Source organism: Montipora foliosa, chromosome 9 (assembly GCF_036669935.1).
Source record: "Montipora foliosa isolate CH-2021 chromosome 9, ASM3666993v2, whole genome shotgun sequence".
Taxonomy (NCBI): Eukaryota; Metazoa; Cnidaria; class Anthozoa; order Scleractinia; family Acroporidae; genus Montipora; species Montipora foliosa.
The window spans coordinates 39,884,110-39,898,556 of NC_090877.1; the positions used below are offsets into that span (position 1 = coordinate 39,884,110).

Below are 14,447 nucleotides of genomic sequence, written 5' to 3' on the forward strand. Positions count from 1 at the left end.
AAAGATGGCGGACAAAAGAAACGATTTGGCCGGTAGATTACTTTTTTTTATCATTTTTTTTCGCTAGCGGCCGCTTTTCAGTGTCTATGGAAACTTTTTTGCACTTAATTTGTCATTTCGTTAAGTAGATGTCACTGGTAAGAGATTTAATTAAAGACGAAACAATTCCCCAGGACGGCAATTTCTTCTCACCTCGGTTACCCAGCTCGAACCAGTAGCACACGGCAAAAAGATAGCCCGCCTAGAAAGGTGTCTCGGGCAAGTAGACAGGTGCTCCAGGAAGGTGGATTACCCTGTCTAGCATGTAAACACTTCAATTCGTTTTCTAAAGACACGTATGAAAGTTGGCTGTCCTAGGGTAGCTCGGTTAGCCGGGGCACCCTCCCTCCATGTAAACAGGCCCTAAATGACAACAACTCTCGGACCGGGTCCGGGTCTTTTGGGTCAACAATGTATTTAATAGACAAATCCTTATATTTTATTTTAGTCGACCATACTCTCGATGAGCTTGGGCACCTGTGGCTCCCCTAAAGGCGGGCGACTATATGATGGCCTAACATGATATCCGCAATTTTGGATGACACACTGACACACCCTCTGGCGGAAGTGTTATGAGGAACGAAGACGTTATTTTGAGGTAAAAGTTCTTCGTGGCGTCAAGGTTTGCAGCTGAGTTATTTGTTCGTCAAAAGTTAGCTAATCTGGTTCTGGCCCTGGCTATTTGCTGGTATGTAGTTTCACGTGTTTAATGTCAAATGAGTCGTATGAAACTGCACAATGGTGTGATGATTCGTCGACTACTACACTGTAGCTTTGTACTTCGTTAATTTAAGCTGGTAACTTGAGAAATCCAGGCTATGCGGCGATTAAAATCTAGTTCTCACAGCAAAGAAACTTGCATTTGCGTCCCATCGTCACCTTGAATACAATGAAGTGAAAGAAATGTTCTTTTCTGTAGAGTAAATAGTTTAATACTGTTTTTTTTTTTGTTAGTATTATACTCGACTCATTAGCTACTTTTAAAAGCTAGGAGCCTAATAAGCTCCAGGCCCTCGAGTATAAATAAAGTTTTCAGTTCAGTTCAGGGAAGATATCTGTTTATGCACCTATCACTGTTAAGTCCCAGGGCGGTGGGGTCGGGCATGGGGTCGGGATTTTGACATTTTCATTTAAAATAATTCAAATTCCCCACCCCTGGGACAAAATAATTGGTCAAAATGGCCACCTGGCGGCAAGTGAAGGTGGTAAAATGTCCTTTGTACGATCAAAATCGCTAACCTGGGGACGTTGCGTACGATCGAAATCCGTACCCTGGGGACAGACCTTACAATCAAACTCCAGTGGTTGGCCCGATCCCCCCTATCTGGGGCTTTTAACATTGATAGGTGCATTACAAACATTGCTTTTGCAAATTTGTTATTCAAATTTGCCAACGACAGAAACAAAAGACCTTTTGTTTTGACAGCCAGTGGGGCTGTGGTTGGCACATTATGATTAATGGCAATGGGTGTTGTCAACGATATCTTCCCAATATATATATACAAACGATCTTTCATCTTGTGATAGAGAATTTGTGCACATGAAGTACATGTAGATCAAATGCTGCACACACTGACGATCATACTTGTGTTGTAGAAAAAGATGAATCATGGTATTATTGGACTACTTGGCTGCTAGTAAATAAACTTAGCCTTAATGTAGTGAACATAAAGTTCAGGATTTTGGCAAATTATCTTTATTTTACTTAAATTATTATGAGATTGCAATCTCTTAAAGATATCCAGAAATCACAGAGAGCCATGATCCTTGCAGTTATAGATGCAATTTTAGCAATTACATAGAGTAACCTGAAAAATTCAGGACTTCAACGGGGTTTGAACCCTGTTGACCACAATTTTTGTAAAATTGTCAGAATGTAATTCCCAGGGCTTCTCTGCCAACAGTGAGGCAGGCAACACTAGACAGGAAAAATCGAATGCCCTGGAAGAGTGGTTAGCATTTTTGTAAACGATACTGCTGCCATTGTAAAATTTACCTTTCCCTGTGGCTGACATCCTCAGAATATGGTTAGGGCTAATTCTTACTTGAGTTCTATTACTAGTGTAGTAGTAATCTTGGACAATGAAAGTGCGTTTGGCTATCGTTTTGGAAGCAAAGCAGAAGGATAGGGAATGAAACAATCTTTTTTTTTTAAAAGTGGTCTATCAACCACATATTTATTTTAAAAAAGTTTTTGCAATCAGTTTTTGTAGTCAATTCTATGGTTTACAAAATAGTTTATAAACAAAGTCAATACTAATAGATAAGGTCATGTCTGATAAGCGTACTTCAAAATCCAATAGGTGTCAAGCCAATTGAGGTTTCCTAGAAGGTAAACTTAGCACAGCATGTGCTGAAGGAAAAAACTCTCTGATTAAATGCTGTTTAAAGCAATAATCCTGTCCTAGTTGGTCCAGTCTGGTTGCCAAAAGTTCCAAATGAGAGTTTTTCCAGCACAAACTTGCGGGTCAAGGCAAAACCCTGTTAAAGAAAGGTTCAATAAATTCATGTGTCTTCCCTTAGATGCTTGTTTAATCAAAAGGTTTTGCGGTGTGTTGAAGGCAAAAATTCACTGGTTAGATAATGTTGACATTAAAAGATAATGTTGAGTAGGAGTTGTGAAAGTATAAAAGTGGGGGTCAATGTGAAACGCCGATAACAAGGTTCAAAAAATTTGTGTGACCGCAAAAATTCTGGAGAAATGGGACAGCACAATACCCACCATGAGCAAAAAGTCCACCACAATTCACAGTTGAGTTGCGCGGAATATTGACGAACTATGTTGGGACAAAATTGGTGGAAACAAAAAACTATGAGAAATATTAAATGTGACCTAGAATGCCCTCATGTGAACTGGTAACAGGGTTTATTATATACTCAACAAAATATTGCGTTTCTGATTGGTCAACAACCAATGCATAAATAGGTTATAGATTGCAATATGGAAGTTGCTATGGAAACAAAGTAATGGAGTGATTTTGTCGAGCATATAACAAATAAAAAATAGTAATGTAATTTTGAGAACTTTGAAAACATCACTTGCGGCCATAAGTTGTGGAATGCACTCGCATTCTTATGATTTCCTATACTAACCATGTAATGCTGCACCAGGTTACAGTGGTCTGACAATGGCACTTGATCTTAGCCAAAAGGCCAAGAAGCGCTTGTCTTTCATAGATACAACAATGCATGATAATGCTGTTTTTCAATCGGCATAGTCATTTAACAGAATTCTGACAATTCATCAACCTTAGGAGACATGAATCTTTTATAGGAAAGTGTATGAATGGCCACCATTTTTGTATTCTAACTTTTGTTTGATTGCAAATTGGCCCTTTTGGCCTCATTCAAGGTTACCAGTAAATATTCCTTTCAATTTTATGTCTGAAAGCGAGGCTGAAAGGGCCAATTGGCAAGGAAACAAAATAATACGAAAATGGCAGCCATTTTGGAATAAGATGTATGCTTTAGATAATGCTTAAGCCTAAGGTTAGCATTTTTGTTAAGGGGTTTGGGTTGTTTCACTTATGGTGAAACAATGACCTGCAACCCATTGGATTAAAATCCAAATTTGGATACTCATTTTTTTGTCGTAATAAAACCTATGATATTAAAGCAAAAATCAAGCTCTTCTACATGTAATAAGTGGGTTTGGAAATTGTCTAAATTTTGCCTGAGGCTTAGGTTATTGGTATGAAAAACTAAGAAATTTGGAAGGGGCGAAGGTTGCATGTGTTTTTTCAGCTGGAAAAAGCTATGTGGAGAATAATATTTACAACTGATAGCAGAAGAAAAGGTGTTAAAATCAGAGTTCTTGTTTACCATTTAGAGTGAATAAATTATATCTACATCTTTGAAACTTGGTAGACGATCAAGGTATTTTTTGGAAGGATGGTTTGTATTAAGACCATTTGAACTGGCCGTGAGAATAAAAACCAGGACTGTTCTTTGTTACATTCAATGAGGGATATTCAGTGATGCATCAACAAGACAGCTGATCAGTGGTCACTGGTGGGCTGACTGAATGCCATAATTACATTAATTAATTCAGAATGAATTATGCAATGTACTTGCCTGCATGTAGCATGAAAATTTTGCAGGTTCTTATTTTTGCCGATTTTGCAGATTGACTTACTTGTAGCTCCACAAAAAAATAGTTCCCGCAGAATTGAAAACCCGCAAAGTAAAACATTGCAAAAAGTTACTCCCTTCAGTCAAATTCAGAATGCTGCTTTTAATTATAGACTTGTTCAACTTGGGCAATATATGTTGTAGTTCAATTTGCACTTTGGTACAATTTGTTTTTGAACTGGTACAAAATATATTGAACTGGTACAACTTTAATTGTACTGGTGCAAAAACAGGTAAAATAGTTTAATGTTTGTTCAACACAAAAAACACACTTCATTGATAACAGCTGTAACATGATTTACCATTTGACAAAGAAACCGAGGCTTCGATAGGAACTCCATTTGCTGAAGTGTTTTGTTGTGCATGGTAGGGGTAGGCTTTTTGCTTTGTTGTGTTGTTGTTCAGTTCCTTTTGTGCAGTAAGGTTTAACAGTGATATTGTATGTCTCTAATACGGTATGTAAGTAAAGTGAACTTTGACTCAACATACCATGCAAGAAAAGTTGCAAATAAAATGTTATTAGCAGGCTGAGACAAAACTCTGTGCAAAGAGATTCTGGAGATTCAGAGCCACCTTAAAATTTTTCAATTGTGAAGGTGGCTATGAATCTGCTCCAGAGAATTTTTTAAACTTTGCAGAAAGCTTTATCCTAGCGTTCTAATCACTCTCCAGCAATAAAAGATGGGGCTCACTATGTTCATTTTTGAGATATATGCATTTAAAGACAAAATATAGGCTGTTTGTAGATGGCTTTTTGTTGCCATGGTAACCTGGTGCGTCGCATTAATAAGTGCATCTTGTTGAGCATCTATTGGTGTTTCATATGGCATCATAATATTACCATTAAGTGAAAACGTTTGATAGATTCAGTCCTTCTAAATAGCACAGTTTGTTGAAAGTGTTAAAACTGGTTGGAGCTTCCTTAAATCACTTTCTGAAATTTCAGGAAAGCGAACTGCCATTTTCACACAAGAGCGTGGAATCAATTACACGAGCAGAATTCATTTGCAGCAAAACACTTATTTGTAGGCAGTTCTTTGCGGGTCACGTCGTCGGCTCTCTAAATACATTAATTGATAAGAACCTGACAATTTACAGTAATATTTTATTTACAATGTAACTTGCAAAATTGAACCTCTGCAAGGGTTTGACCATAGCAAATCAAAACAGTATTATTGTTGGCTCTTCACTGTGATAAAAAAAAATGTTAATGAGATTTTTCCATATCATCTGCATCTGGAGATATTTAAGACCAAGTTAAGTTCAGTGGCAACATACATGTATTGCTTTGGGCGAGAATTCAAAAAGACTTTTAAGTTGTAAATACCTGTTCAAAAGAACAGTGCAGTGCAATCATGATGCAATCTATTTGCTGATCTCATCTCTACCATGAAAAAAAAAACCATTGTACTCCCTATGCACTCCAACGGCATGGCGCATGCATTGGTATTCTTTACCAATGCTAATTATAATCCACTTTATTCATAAGCTGTCTCACATGAGCCTTTGATTATCGGTTTTAGCCAAAGGTAATTCTTGTTGAACTGCTTATGCAGGCACTCATTTGATCCTCGATTTCTTATCTTTTTTACTTCAGTGAATCATATGCACTGAAGGTACTTTAATTTTTATAAAGATAGTTAATGGTGGTAATTGTTAATCAGTTACTTAACTCAATGGAATCCAATAAGTTAATCAATTAACCCATTGACCCCTGACAATTAACAATTATTGGATGAGGTTGAGCATGTTAGCGATAATTATCAAGGCCAAAGTTTGTGTTATCTGCCTAAGCCAAAGGCTGAGGCGGATAACACAAACTGAGGCCTTGATAATTATCGCTAACATGCGAAAACCGAATTCAATAATTGTTTTATTATGCCTGTTCCTGAGCTCCGCCATGACAAAACTGATCAAACTGCTGGTTAGTGTTAGGTGACGTCACTTCTGCATGCATAAAACTATTGTCTGTAGGTATGACGTCAATTCTACATATCTAAAATCTATTGTTTGTAGGTATGACGTAAGAGAAACAGAGCAAGCAAGAATTAGCTGCGTGCTTATAGCCAATCAAAATCGAGCTGGTGATACCAATGTATAATAATGACACTTCTTACTTTGTCTAATGCCAGACGATTTTACTTGTCAGTGGGGGGCGTCCAAGGGCGTTTCAGATGTGAATGGGTTAATGTCCCCATTAACGTACGTTTTTTCCCCTTTTCTATGCAGATCTGATTTGAAAATTCAGCAGTTTGGATTACAATGGCCACACCTGGTCCCCTGGCCAGCTCTAAGGAGAAGACAAATGGGGCCAAGCTGAGTCGACTTATTATTGATGGTGGAACAACTGTACTGAAACGTGTTTTTGACACTCATCACCCTCCTGCTAACTTGGCAGCTGATCTCAATGCCTGTTATTCTATCCTTAACAACCTTTTACGCAGAAGAATTCTCAATGGTCACCAGTGGGACAAGCTCTTTCCTGTTGGTGGAGCTGCCCCTGACTCCAACACGTTTGATATCACTCTGCTGTTCCTCCTTCTGACCAACATTTGTGGACTTACCCCTCCCCCCACTGGATGGCATTGCAAGCCGCCCCCAAGTGACACTTCTCGTGAGGCAAACCTTGCTCGAATAAAGTTTTTTCGCAATCAGTTGTATGGGCACATCACAACCACTGGTGTCGGTGAACTGATGTTCAATGCTCTGTGGCAGGAAATCAGTGCCGTTCTAGTGTCTCTTGGGTTAAGTCGGGCAGAGGTTGATCGATTGAAGGCAGAGCGATGTGGAGAGGAGGATTATGTTGATGCCTTACGGGACTGGGCAGAGAGTGAAAGAGATCTCAAGACTCAATTTAATGAGGTGCGTCAGTGTCAGGACACAGTTCTGGAGAGTGTCAAGGAAAGCAATTCTATGATTCAAGACATTCATCAAATTGTTACTGAAAGCCGTGAGACACAACACAACACCAATCAGGAGGACAAAATCCTGAAGAAACTTGCAAGGGTTGACACGGAACCTGATATCACAGATTATACAAAGAGATACTTGAAAGGAACTCGTGAGTCTTTCTTTGCTAAAATCAGCACGTGGTTGGATGATGCAAGTTCTCCAAATCGTGTCTTGGTGCTCAGCGGAAATGCAGGGATGGGGAAATCTGTCATCGCTGCTGAGATGTGTAAAAGAATGCACGAAGCTGGCAGATTGGCGGGAAGCCATTTTTGTCACCATGACAGAGCACGCCACAGGAATCCCAAGGTGATGATGCAGTCTTTAGCCTGTCACCTGTCATGCTGTCTTCCAGAGTACAAGAAAGCCCTTGTGGAACAGCTCTCCGGAAATCTTGGTGTAGAGATCAACGACATGGAAGTGAAGGATCTGTTTGATTTGCTTTTTTCAGTACCTCTGAACAAGGTAGCAGATCCAGGTCGTACATCTCTTGTGGTAATTGATGCTGTAGACGAAAGTGAATACCAAGGACGAAATGATCTTCTTGACGTGATTGCCAACTTGTTTAAGAGTTTACCACTTTGGCTTCGATTTTTGGTGACAACGCGACCCGAAGTTAACATTTGGAACAGCCTCAAAGATTTGCAACCACTGCTACTCGAGCCAAAAGATGAAGAGAACTTGAAGGTCATTCGTTTTTACTTTGAACATAGTCTAAGCGATTTACTGGAATTTGAAAGGCGCGAGGTGGTCTTAGATCATCTCGTGCAAAAGTCAGAGGGAGTCTTCCTGTGTGCCACGTTTTTGGTAGATTTTATAAGGGCCAAGTGTTCAACTCTTCTCACCTTGGAACAACTGGACAAGACCCTTCCGGCGGGCATCGCGTGTGTTTACCAGTCATATTTCCAACGGCTCGAACAAGCCTTGTGTAAGGAAGTAAACATAACTGAAGAGCAATTTCTTTGTTTCCTGGGTGCGATTGCTGCTGCCAGGGAACCACTGCCATTGGGTTTTGTTCCTAAATTGTTGTGCACGAACGTGTCGTCCTCGATTGTTGTGCGAAAGGCGAGCAACGTCATTGCCATTGTGTCATCACTTCTTCCTGTTCACGAAGACCGCATTCATTTCTTTCATAAATCAGTCAAGGACTGGTTGACAGACAAGTCACGCTACGGGCAGCACTGTTTCAGTGTGGAGGAAATGGAAGGCCATAAGATCCTTTCTACTCTTTGTTCTAACGAGTTTGACGAGTTAAAGAGCAGAGGTATTGGCAACTTACAGTCTTTCACTGACACTTCAAGGTATGCCTTGGAACATGGTGTTCAGCACATGTTACAGTTAGACCAGGACATGAAATCTTGTAGCCTTGAACAAGGGGTTGGAAAATATGTGTCAGACCTAGAGCTTTTGTACGCAAAGCTTTGTGTGAACCTGCCAGGAGCCACGGAAGATATCGTTGGTGTAATGAAGCAGGGTGGTTTGAAGACGATATCTGCCGAGTGTTGTGACACCCTTTCTTCTTTATTGTTTCTGTTAAAGAAGCACCGCGTAACCTTGCAGGAATATCCCTTTACTATTTTTCAGTGTTCGTTAAATGAGGGAAGTAGTAAGTTATCTTCTGACTCCCGCAAGCTTCTGGAGACCAAGTATTCCGATAAACCTCACATGGAGTTGTTAAAGAAAAATCACGCCCAAAGTCAAGCTTGGTTTGGTTGCGGATCACAAGTGGCTTGTTTGGATGTGTCCCCTAGCTTAGAGTACATGGTGTGTGAATGTCGCGATGGAAGCATTCAGTTTTGGTCACTTGCTTCAGGTAACCTCAAATGGAAACGCTATGTCAAACCAAAACAGTATTGTGATTACTTTAGTCCATTAAGAAACATTGTAACTTCGCATGAATTGGGTGTTGGTTTTTATCGTTCTGTTGTATTTCATCCGATCAAGGATGTCATTTTGCCAGGAGTGCTAAACACTGCTTACTCCTTTAATGGAGACTTGAAGCCGCTTTTTCCTACCAGTAAGTGCAGTTTTTCTGTCTGTTCTATTTGCGGCAACGAGATGTTAACTGATTGTCCCGACGATGCAAAGTGTCTTATTATGTGGAATCTGAACGATGGTAGGGAGATTGATCGTGTCAACAGAGAAAAAGACATTTTTTCTTTTGCAATGTCCCAAGATGGAAAGCTCGTGGCAATTTCCCAGTTAACAGGCTCTATTTGTTTAGTTGACCGGGAAAATGGTTTTTCGACTCTAGCAGAGGTACCTTTAAAGCGCGGTTTTGGAGTGATTAGGTTTTCACCAGACAGTCGATTTCTTTTGTGTTCAAGTCTGTTCTTTTTGCTCCGCCAAATATTTCGTTTAAGCATGACTGACGGGCCCGAGCTTCTCTGTTTGACTAACCCTGAGGGTCCTTGGACAAATTCATTTGAGTTAGAACCCCATAGAATCGGTGGTTTTTTGTTGGGCGATCCTCTGAGTATGGTTTCGCTCAATTATTCCGATGTAGTGCTTAACAGCCAATCTCTTTTAAGGAACCACATGCGTGAAGGTTACATTGAACTAGTTTATCGGAATGCACCAACGAAGAGCACAGAGTTCGAATTTGTCAGATGTCTCCGATTTTCGTTAACCGGTGAGAGTGTTTATGCGATAGTTTTGGTCCCACCGCGCAGATGGCGAATTTTAGCTTGGGACGTTTTAAAGGGGGAACTTAAAGGACAAAAAAATTTTGAGGGTGACTATTTCTCTGATTTTGTAACTTTAAAAGAAGGCATTTTGATTTCAACTAATACCAGACTTGAAGTGTGGAACTTGGATTTGTCAGTCCGCACGCGACGATGGAGGTTTGGAGCAGATACTATCTTTCCTATTTCAGATGATCAGGTGGTATGCATAACACATGAAACGCGACAAGGGATCATTTTGAATACTGTTGGTGGAGATAATGTGGTAACATTTAAACTTTCTCACGGCTTCAGGTTGATTGCTTGCTACGGTGACCTCCAGCTGTTTGCCTGGCGTAAAAAATCCCAGCCAGAGTTCATTGAAATGAGGCAATTGGGTAAAACCGAACCACTGTGGCGTGCACTCCAGGGTGTCCGTTTGTCACGTTTGAAGGGATCATTTTCCCCCAAGGGTCAATTTATTGCTGTTTTTGTCATGCCCAACACCTACATTCTCGATGCATTTTCTGGTAATGTGCGCCTCCAATTTGGTGATTTTACCACTTTGAATTGTGAATTCGTCGGTGACGAGGAGTGTATTTTTTTGAAATCCGTTCAGCCAATTGGTGGCCGCCTTGAGCTGTTCAACGTAAGGTCTGGGGATCTACTCAGTGTAATGGATGTTGAATGGGACCTTCCTTTTTCTTTAGCAACTTGTCCTAGAATGGGTCTCATTGCCATTTGTTCAAGCAAGCAGTTCAACTTGGAAATTATCAAGGTAAAACACCCGAGAGAGGAGACACTCATTACGGAGGCAGAAAGGTTAGTTTGCAATGTGTCGTTTAAAAGCCAATCGTCGGTACTCAAGATGTTCTGTATATACTTCATGCTTGCCCTCATATAGAGTACAAACCATTATCTATTGTGAAAGCTTCGAAGTGTGTTTTTGATTCCCATATACTTTGGTATGGGCTTACATGACTGGTTTGCTTGTGGACTTATTCTCGCACCATTAGCCAGTATCAAAAATACCATAATACTCTTTGTTTGTCCCTCCAAAATTTTGCATAATCATTGTTTTTAGTTTTTTCTTGGGACCATTGTAAGTCCCAAGAGAAAATAAAAACAATGCTTATGCAAATTTTTGGGTAGAGTCGTACCTCTTGTTGAACACCATAGGTGGCTTAAGCACGAGACGTCTTTGAGTCACGAGTGGCAACCGGAAGTGAGATGTTTTCCCTGTTAACCTGTCTTGGCGCTACCACATTTATATTACTGAGTATCTTTTCTCTATTAGAGACGATTAGTTGAACAGTCTTTGGAGGGACTGCTGTCCGGGTATGCGAAATGTCCACTTCCTGTTTACGTTCGTAGCTCAAAGAAAAGCATGAAAGTTCTATAATTATTCCAACACGTCTTGATATTTGTAGCAAAATGCAATTTACAGCTTGACGTTTTGCCGTTTGCCGCAAACGCAATGCTAAAGTTCTCTGTGTCGTTTGCTAAAAAATGCAATAAGCAAGAATTTATCCCTATATCAGCTTAAGTTTCTTATTCCACTGGAAAATCTACTAAAACCTTGACCACTTTATATGCCTTGATTGAATAATTGAAAGAGAAGAAAGGGTTGATTGATCAGTTGATTGAATTGTGTATTTGTTTCCAAGCAGGAAAAACGAGGGCTGACCCAGTGTTTTGTTGTTTTCTTTCCTCGCAGGTCAAAGCTTAAGAAGCCATTTTCTTCTGGTTGTCTTGTAATGTGAAGAAACGACGGTGATCATTGAACCACCTTGCTTTCTTGTATTTTCTGGACAAATACAAATGAACTTTCTAAAAGGACATTCTAAACTCTGTGTCAGACTGGCAGAACTGTATAGTTTTTGTTGATTTGTAGTAGATGGGCATGCATGTCATTGATATGGTTTCCATGACCTGCAGTATTTATTAACCATGCGAAATTTTTAGCAGACGAGTAGTGCAACAGCATACACTACGTTGCTCGAATTTTGTCAATTACTTACTAATTTAAGAATCCCAACACCGGAATGGGAGGGCGACCATTTGCTTGTCTACAAGCACCGCAAGGAGTTTAACTGGGATCGAGTGAACCAGAAACAGCTCCAGTTTTTGGTCAGTGCGTGATCTGAAACTTGTCGGCCCTCCATCTCTTCGACTACTCGGCCATGATTTTTTCCGACACGCCCGGGGGATCTAAAGTTTCCGGTTTTGAGTTCTCGAGGAACCCAGAGGGTCTGAAGTTATCGTGTCGGGCGCCGGATTTGTTACTCATAGTTTTGTGTACCTGTTTATAATCTTTATAAGTAGAGTTGGCGCAGTTATGAGAGCAGTCGGCTTCCTCCTTATGGCCTGGCCCAGGGTGAACATCATGTGGTTGCCTATCCTGCTTGAAGACGTTTTTATCCAAGTATGTAATTTAACTTGATTTTCACAATTACACTAATACTTCATGAGCAAAACAGCCTATCTAATTAGGTCATTGAAAAAACGTCACGTGCATAAAACATACTAATGAGTCATAGCTTGTTTTTCTTGTATGCAAATGTTCTCCTCTCACTAGTTGAACCTTTGTTCGGGCTCAAGAGGGACACGCTTTTTGTGGAATGTTTTTGAAGCCGTTCAATAAACTCACAGGTCGTGTTTCATCGGGTCTGAAACCATTCTGCTTCGCCTCGTGGTTCAAAACCCGATAAAAGACTCCTTCTCGTTTGTTAAATAATGCACAGTCTCCCAAATTAGTACAGAAATTATCCTTAGCTAAGTATGCTTGGAACTGAGTACAAGAGATCGTCTGTAACTTTCTTCTTACACCAATGCATTTGTAATACATAAATACCTGTTTGGATAAAACTTAAGTAAAAGTTTAGTCACGGTTCCCTTTCCTTTGATGTATTGTTGTCCTTTTGCTTGATAAGTGTTTTTTGTTTAGCTAGGATAAACGATTTGTGGGACTTGCTATGAAATGGAGACCCTGGGAACGAGGTTGTGTATAGAGCGGTTTTCAAATGAGTGAAAGTAATTACTTTGCATGGCCAATCAAAAAGGACGGAGACTGTCCAGTAGACCAATCAAAACTCGAAGTAATTACACGTAGCCGACACAAAGCGCGGGAAAATGTGCACGTGCGAGCCACGATTGGTTTTAGTTTCACTTCTGATTGGTTGAAAAAGTGGCGCGAGCACTTGGAACCAATCAATGAGTGGAGTAATCATAAACCAAAGTAATTATCTAATTACTTTCGACACTCAATTGAAAACCACCCTAATCAGAACGTTTTAATTAATGCAACAGCTTAACGGTCATGCTACTTGTACTACTTGTAAGAGTACTGTGATAAGCTTAATGCTATATATTCCTTGGCATCAGGGATTTTTTACTTTTTTTGCCACGAAATCAGTCATTACTGACATGTTTATTACGGAAAGGAAAAAAATGGCGAGAAAGCCCAGAGAAACCATAAAGCTTATAGAGTACAGGCTTCCTCAACTATAACTTGATCAAATTAATTGCAGTGATTAATGGAACGACAGAGGCGAAATAAGTAAAATAACAAAACAAACAAAGAGTTCAAGGGAAAGTCAAAATTTATAAAGGAAAGCACTTTTATGGAAGAGGGATTTTTTTCTAAGTTGCAGCACTTATTGAATTTTGAATAGCTAGGCTGAAGCCCGGTTTACACTACAGACAATTTTCGGCACGGCTCGTGTGAAATTGGCACAGGTGCCTAAAAAGAGCTCGGCAAACTTTGTTTACACAACACCATTTTTACCGTATCAAAAATACCGTGCCAAAATTTTTGGGCCCGGGTAAGTTCTCTTGTAGACATGCGCAGTTCAATTACAATCAAGAACTTCCGCGTGATATTGGTGGAAAATGAGCAGCCATCTTGAAATATACACAAAAAAAAAACGCTAGCCTATATGACTTAAGGCTCAAATTTGGCCCTTTAAAGTGTTTACACTACTTGTTCTATCCGAACCGAAGGTTCCAGCACGGGTAAGAATTTTGGTTCGGCACGGATGAAATTTGGTACTGACAGGTTGTTTACACTACAAATTTTAACCTAGCCGAACCCTTTTTTTTTGGGACCCGTGCCAATTTCACCCGAGCCGTGCCAAAAAATTTCTGTAGTGTAAACCGGGCTTGAATCTGTCGAAAAACAGAGGTCCTTGGTACTGGAACGAAAAAGCCGCAAGTTGGTTCTGTAACGGCAGTCTTATTATTTGTCTATTTGCTGACTTAACTCCTGTACTGCGGGCTCCCCGATTTTGAAAGAATAGCATGTCGTGTCGATATCGCGCGTACATCGCGTATACATCGCAACATATCGCAATAACCTCGCGTCGTTGTTTTTCTCTTCCATCGTTTTTATAGTTAAGTTAAGCACGAAGTTGCTTAAGTTAAGAAGTTGGTTAAACTAAGAAGTTGTTTAAGCTAAGAAGTTCCAAGTCAAGAAGAAGTTTTTTATTTGTCCAATGTTCCGGGGATAAATTTTCTTGATGTAAAACCACTCAAAACATGTTTCCTTGCTATCCACATGCTTTGTATGTTGGGCACAACAATGCAAAATTTACTGTCATTAAACTGACTGAACATTAAAATTAATGGTCTTTCTTGTCCTCAGATTTCTAGAAGATCGTAAAAGAT

General features: G+C 40.0%; 1 protein-coding gene across 2 annotated transcripts; it reads left to right on the forward strand.

Moving 5' to 3' along the window:
- The first annotated feature begins 575 nt into the window (after positions 1-575).
- On the forward strand, positions 576-12,675 carry LOC137971303 (uncharacterized). Of its 2 annotated transcripts, XM_068818120.1 has the most exons (4): positions 598-727; positions 6,400-8,932; positions 10,493-10,604; positions 11,500-12,675. In XM_068818120.1, exons 2-4 carry the CDS (start codon positions 6,433-6,435, stop codon positions 11,543-11,545), a joined length of 2,658 nt encoding a protein of 885 aa, XP_068674221.1. In that variant the 5' UTR covers positions 598-727; positions 6,400-6,432; the 3' UTR covers positions 11,546-12,675. The 2 variants fall into 2 exon arrangements, with proteins under 2 accessions (XP_068674220.1, XP_068674221.1); XM_068818119.1 differs by having other exon boundaries at positions 576-727; positions 6,400-10,604.
- The last annotated feature ends 1,772 nt before the right edge of the window (positions 12,676-14,447 follow it).

Excerpts from the sequence above, each read along its gene's own strand:
- LOC137971303 (XM_068818119.1), top strand. The coding sequence starts at position 6,433 with ATGGCCACACCTGGTCCCCTGGCCAGCTCTAAGGAGAAGACAAATGGG. Across the intron at positions 10,605-11,499 it reads CTCATTACGGAGGCAGAAAG|GTCAAAGCTTAAGAAGCCAT; the intron begins GTTAGTTTGCAA and ends CTTTCCTCGCAG.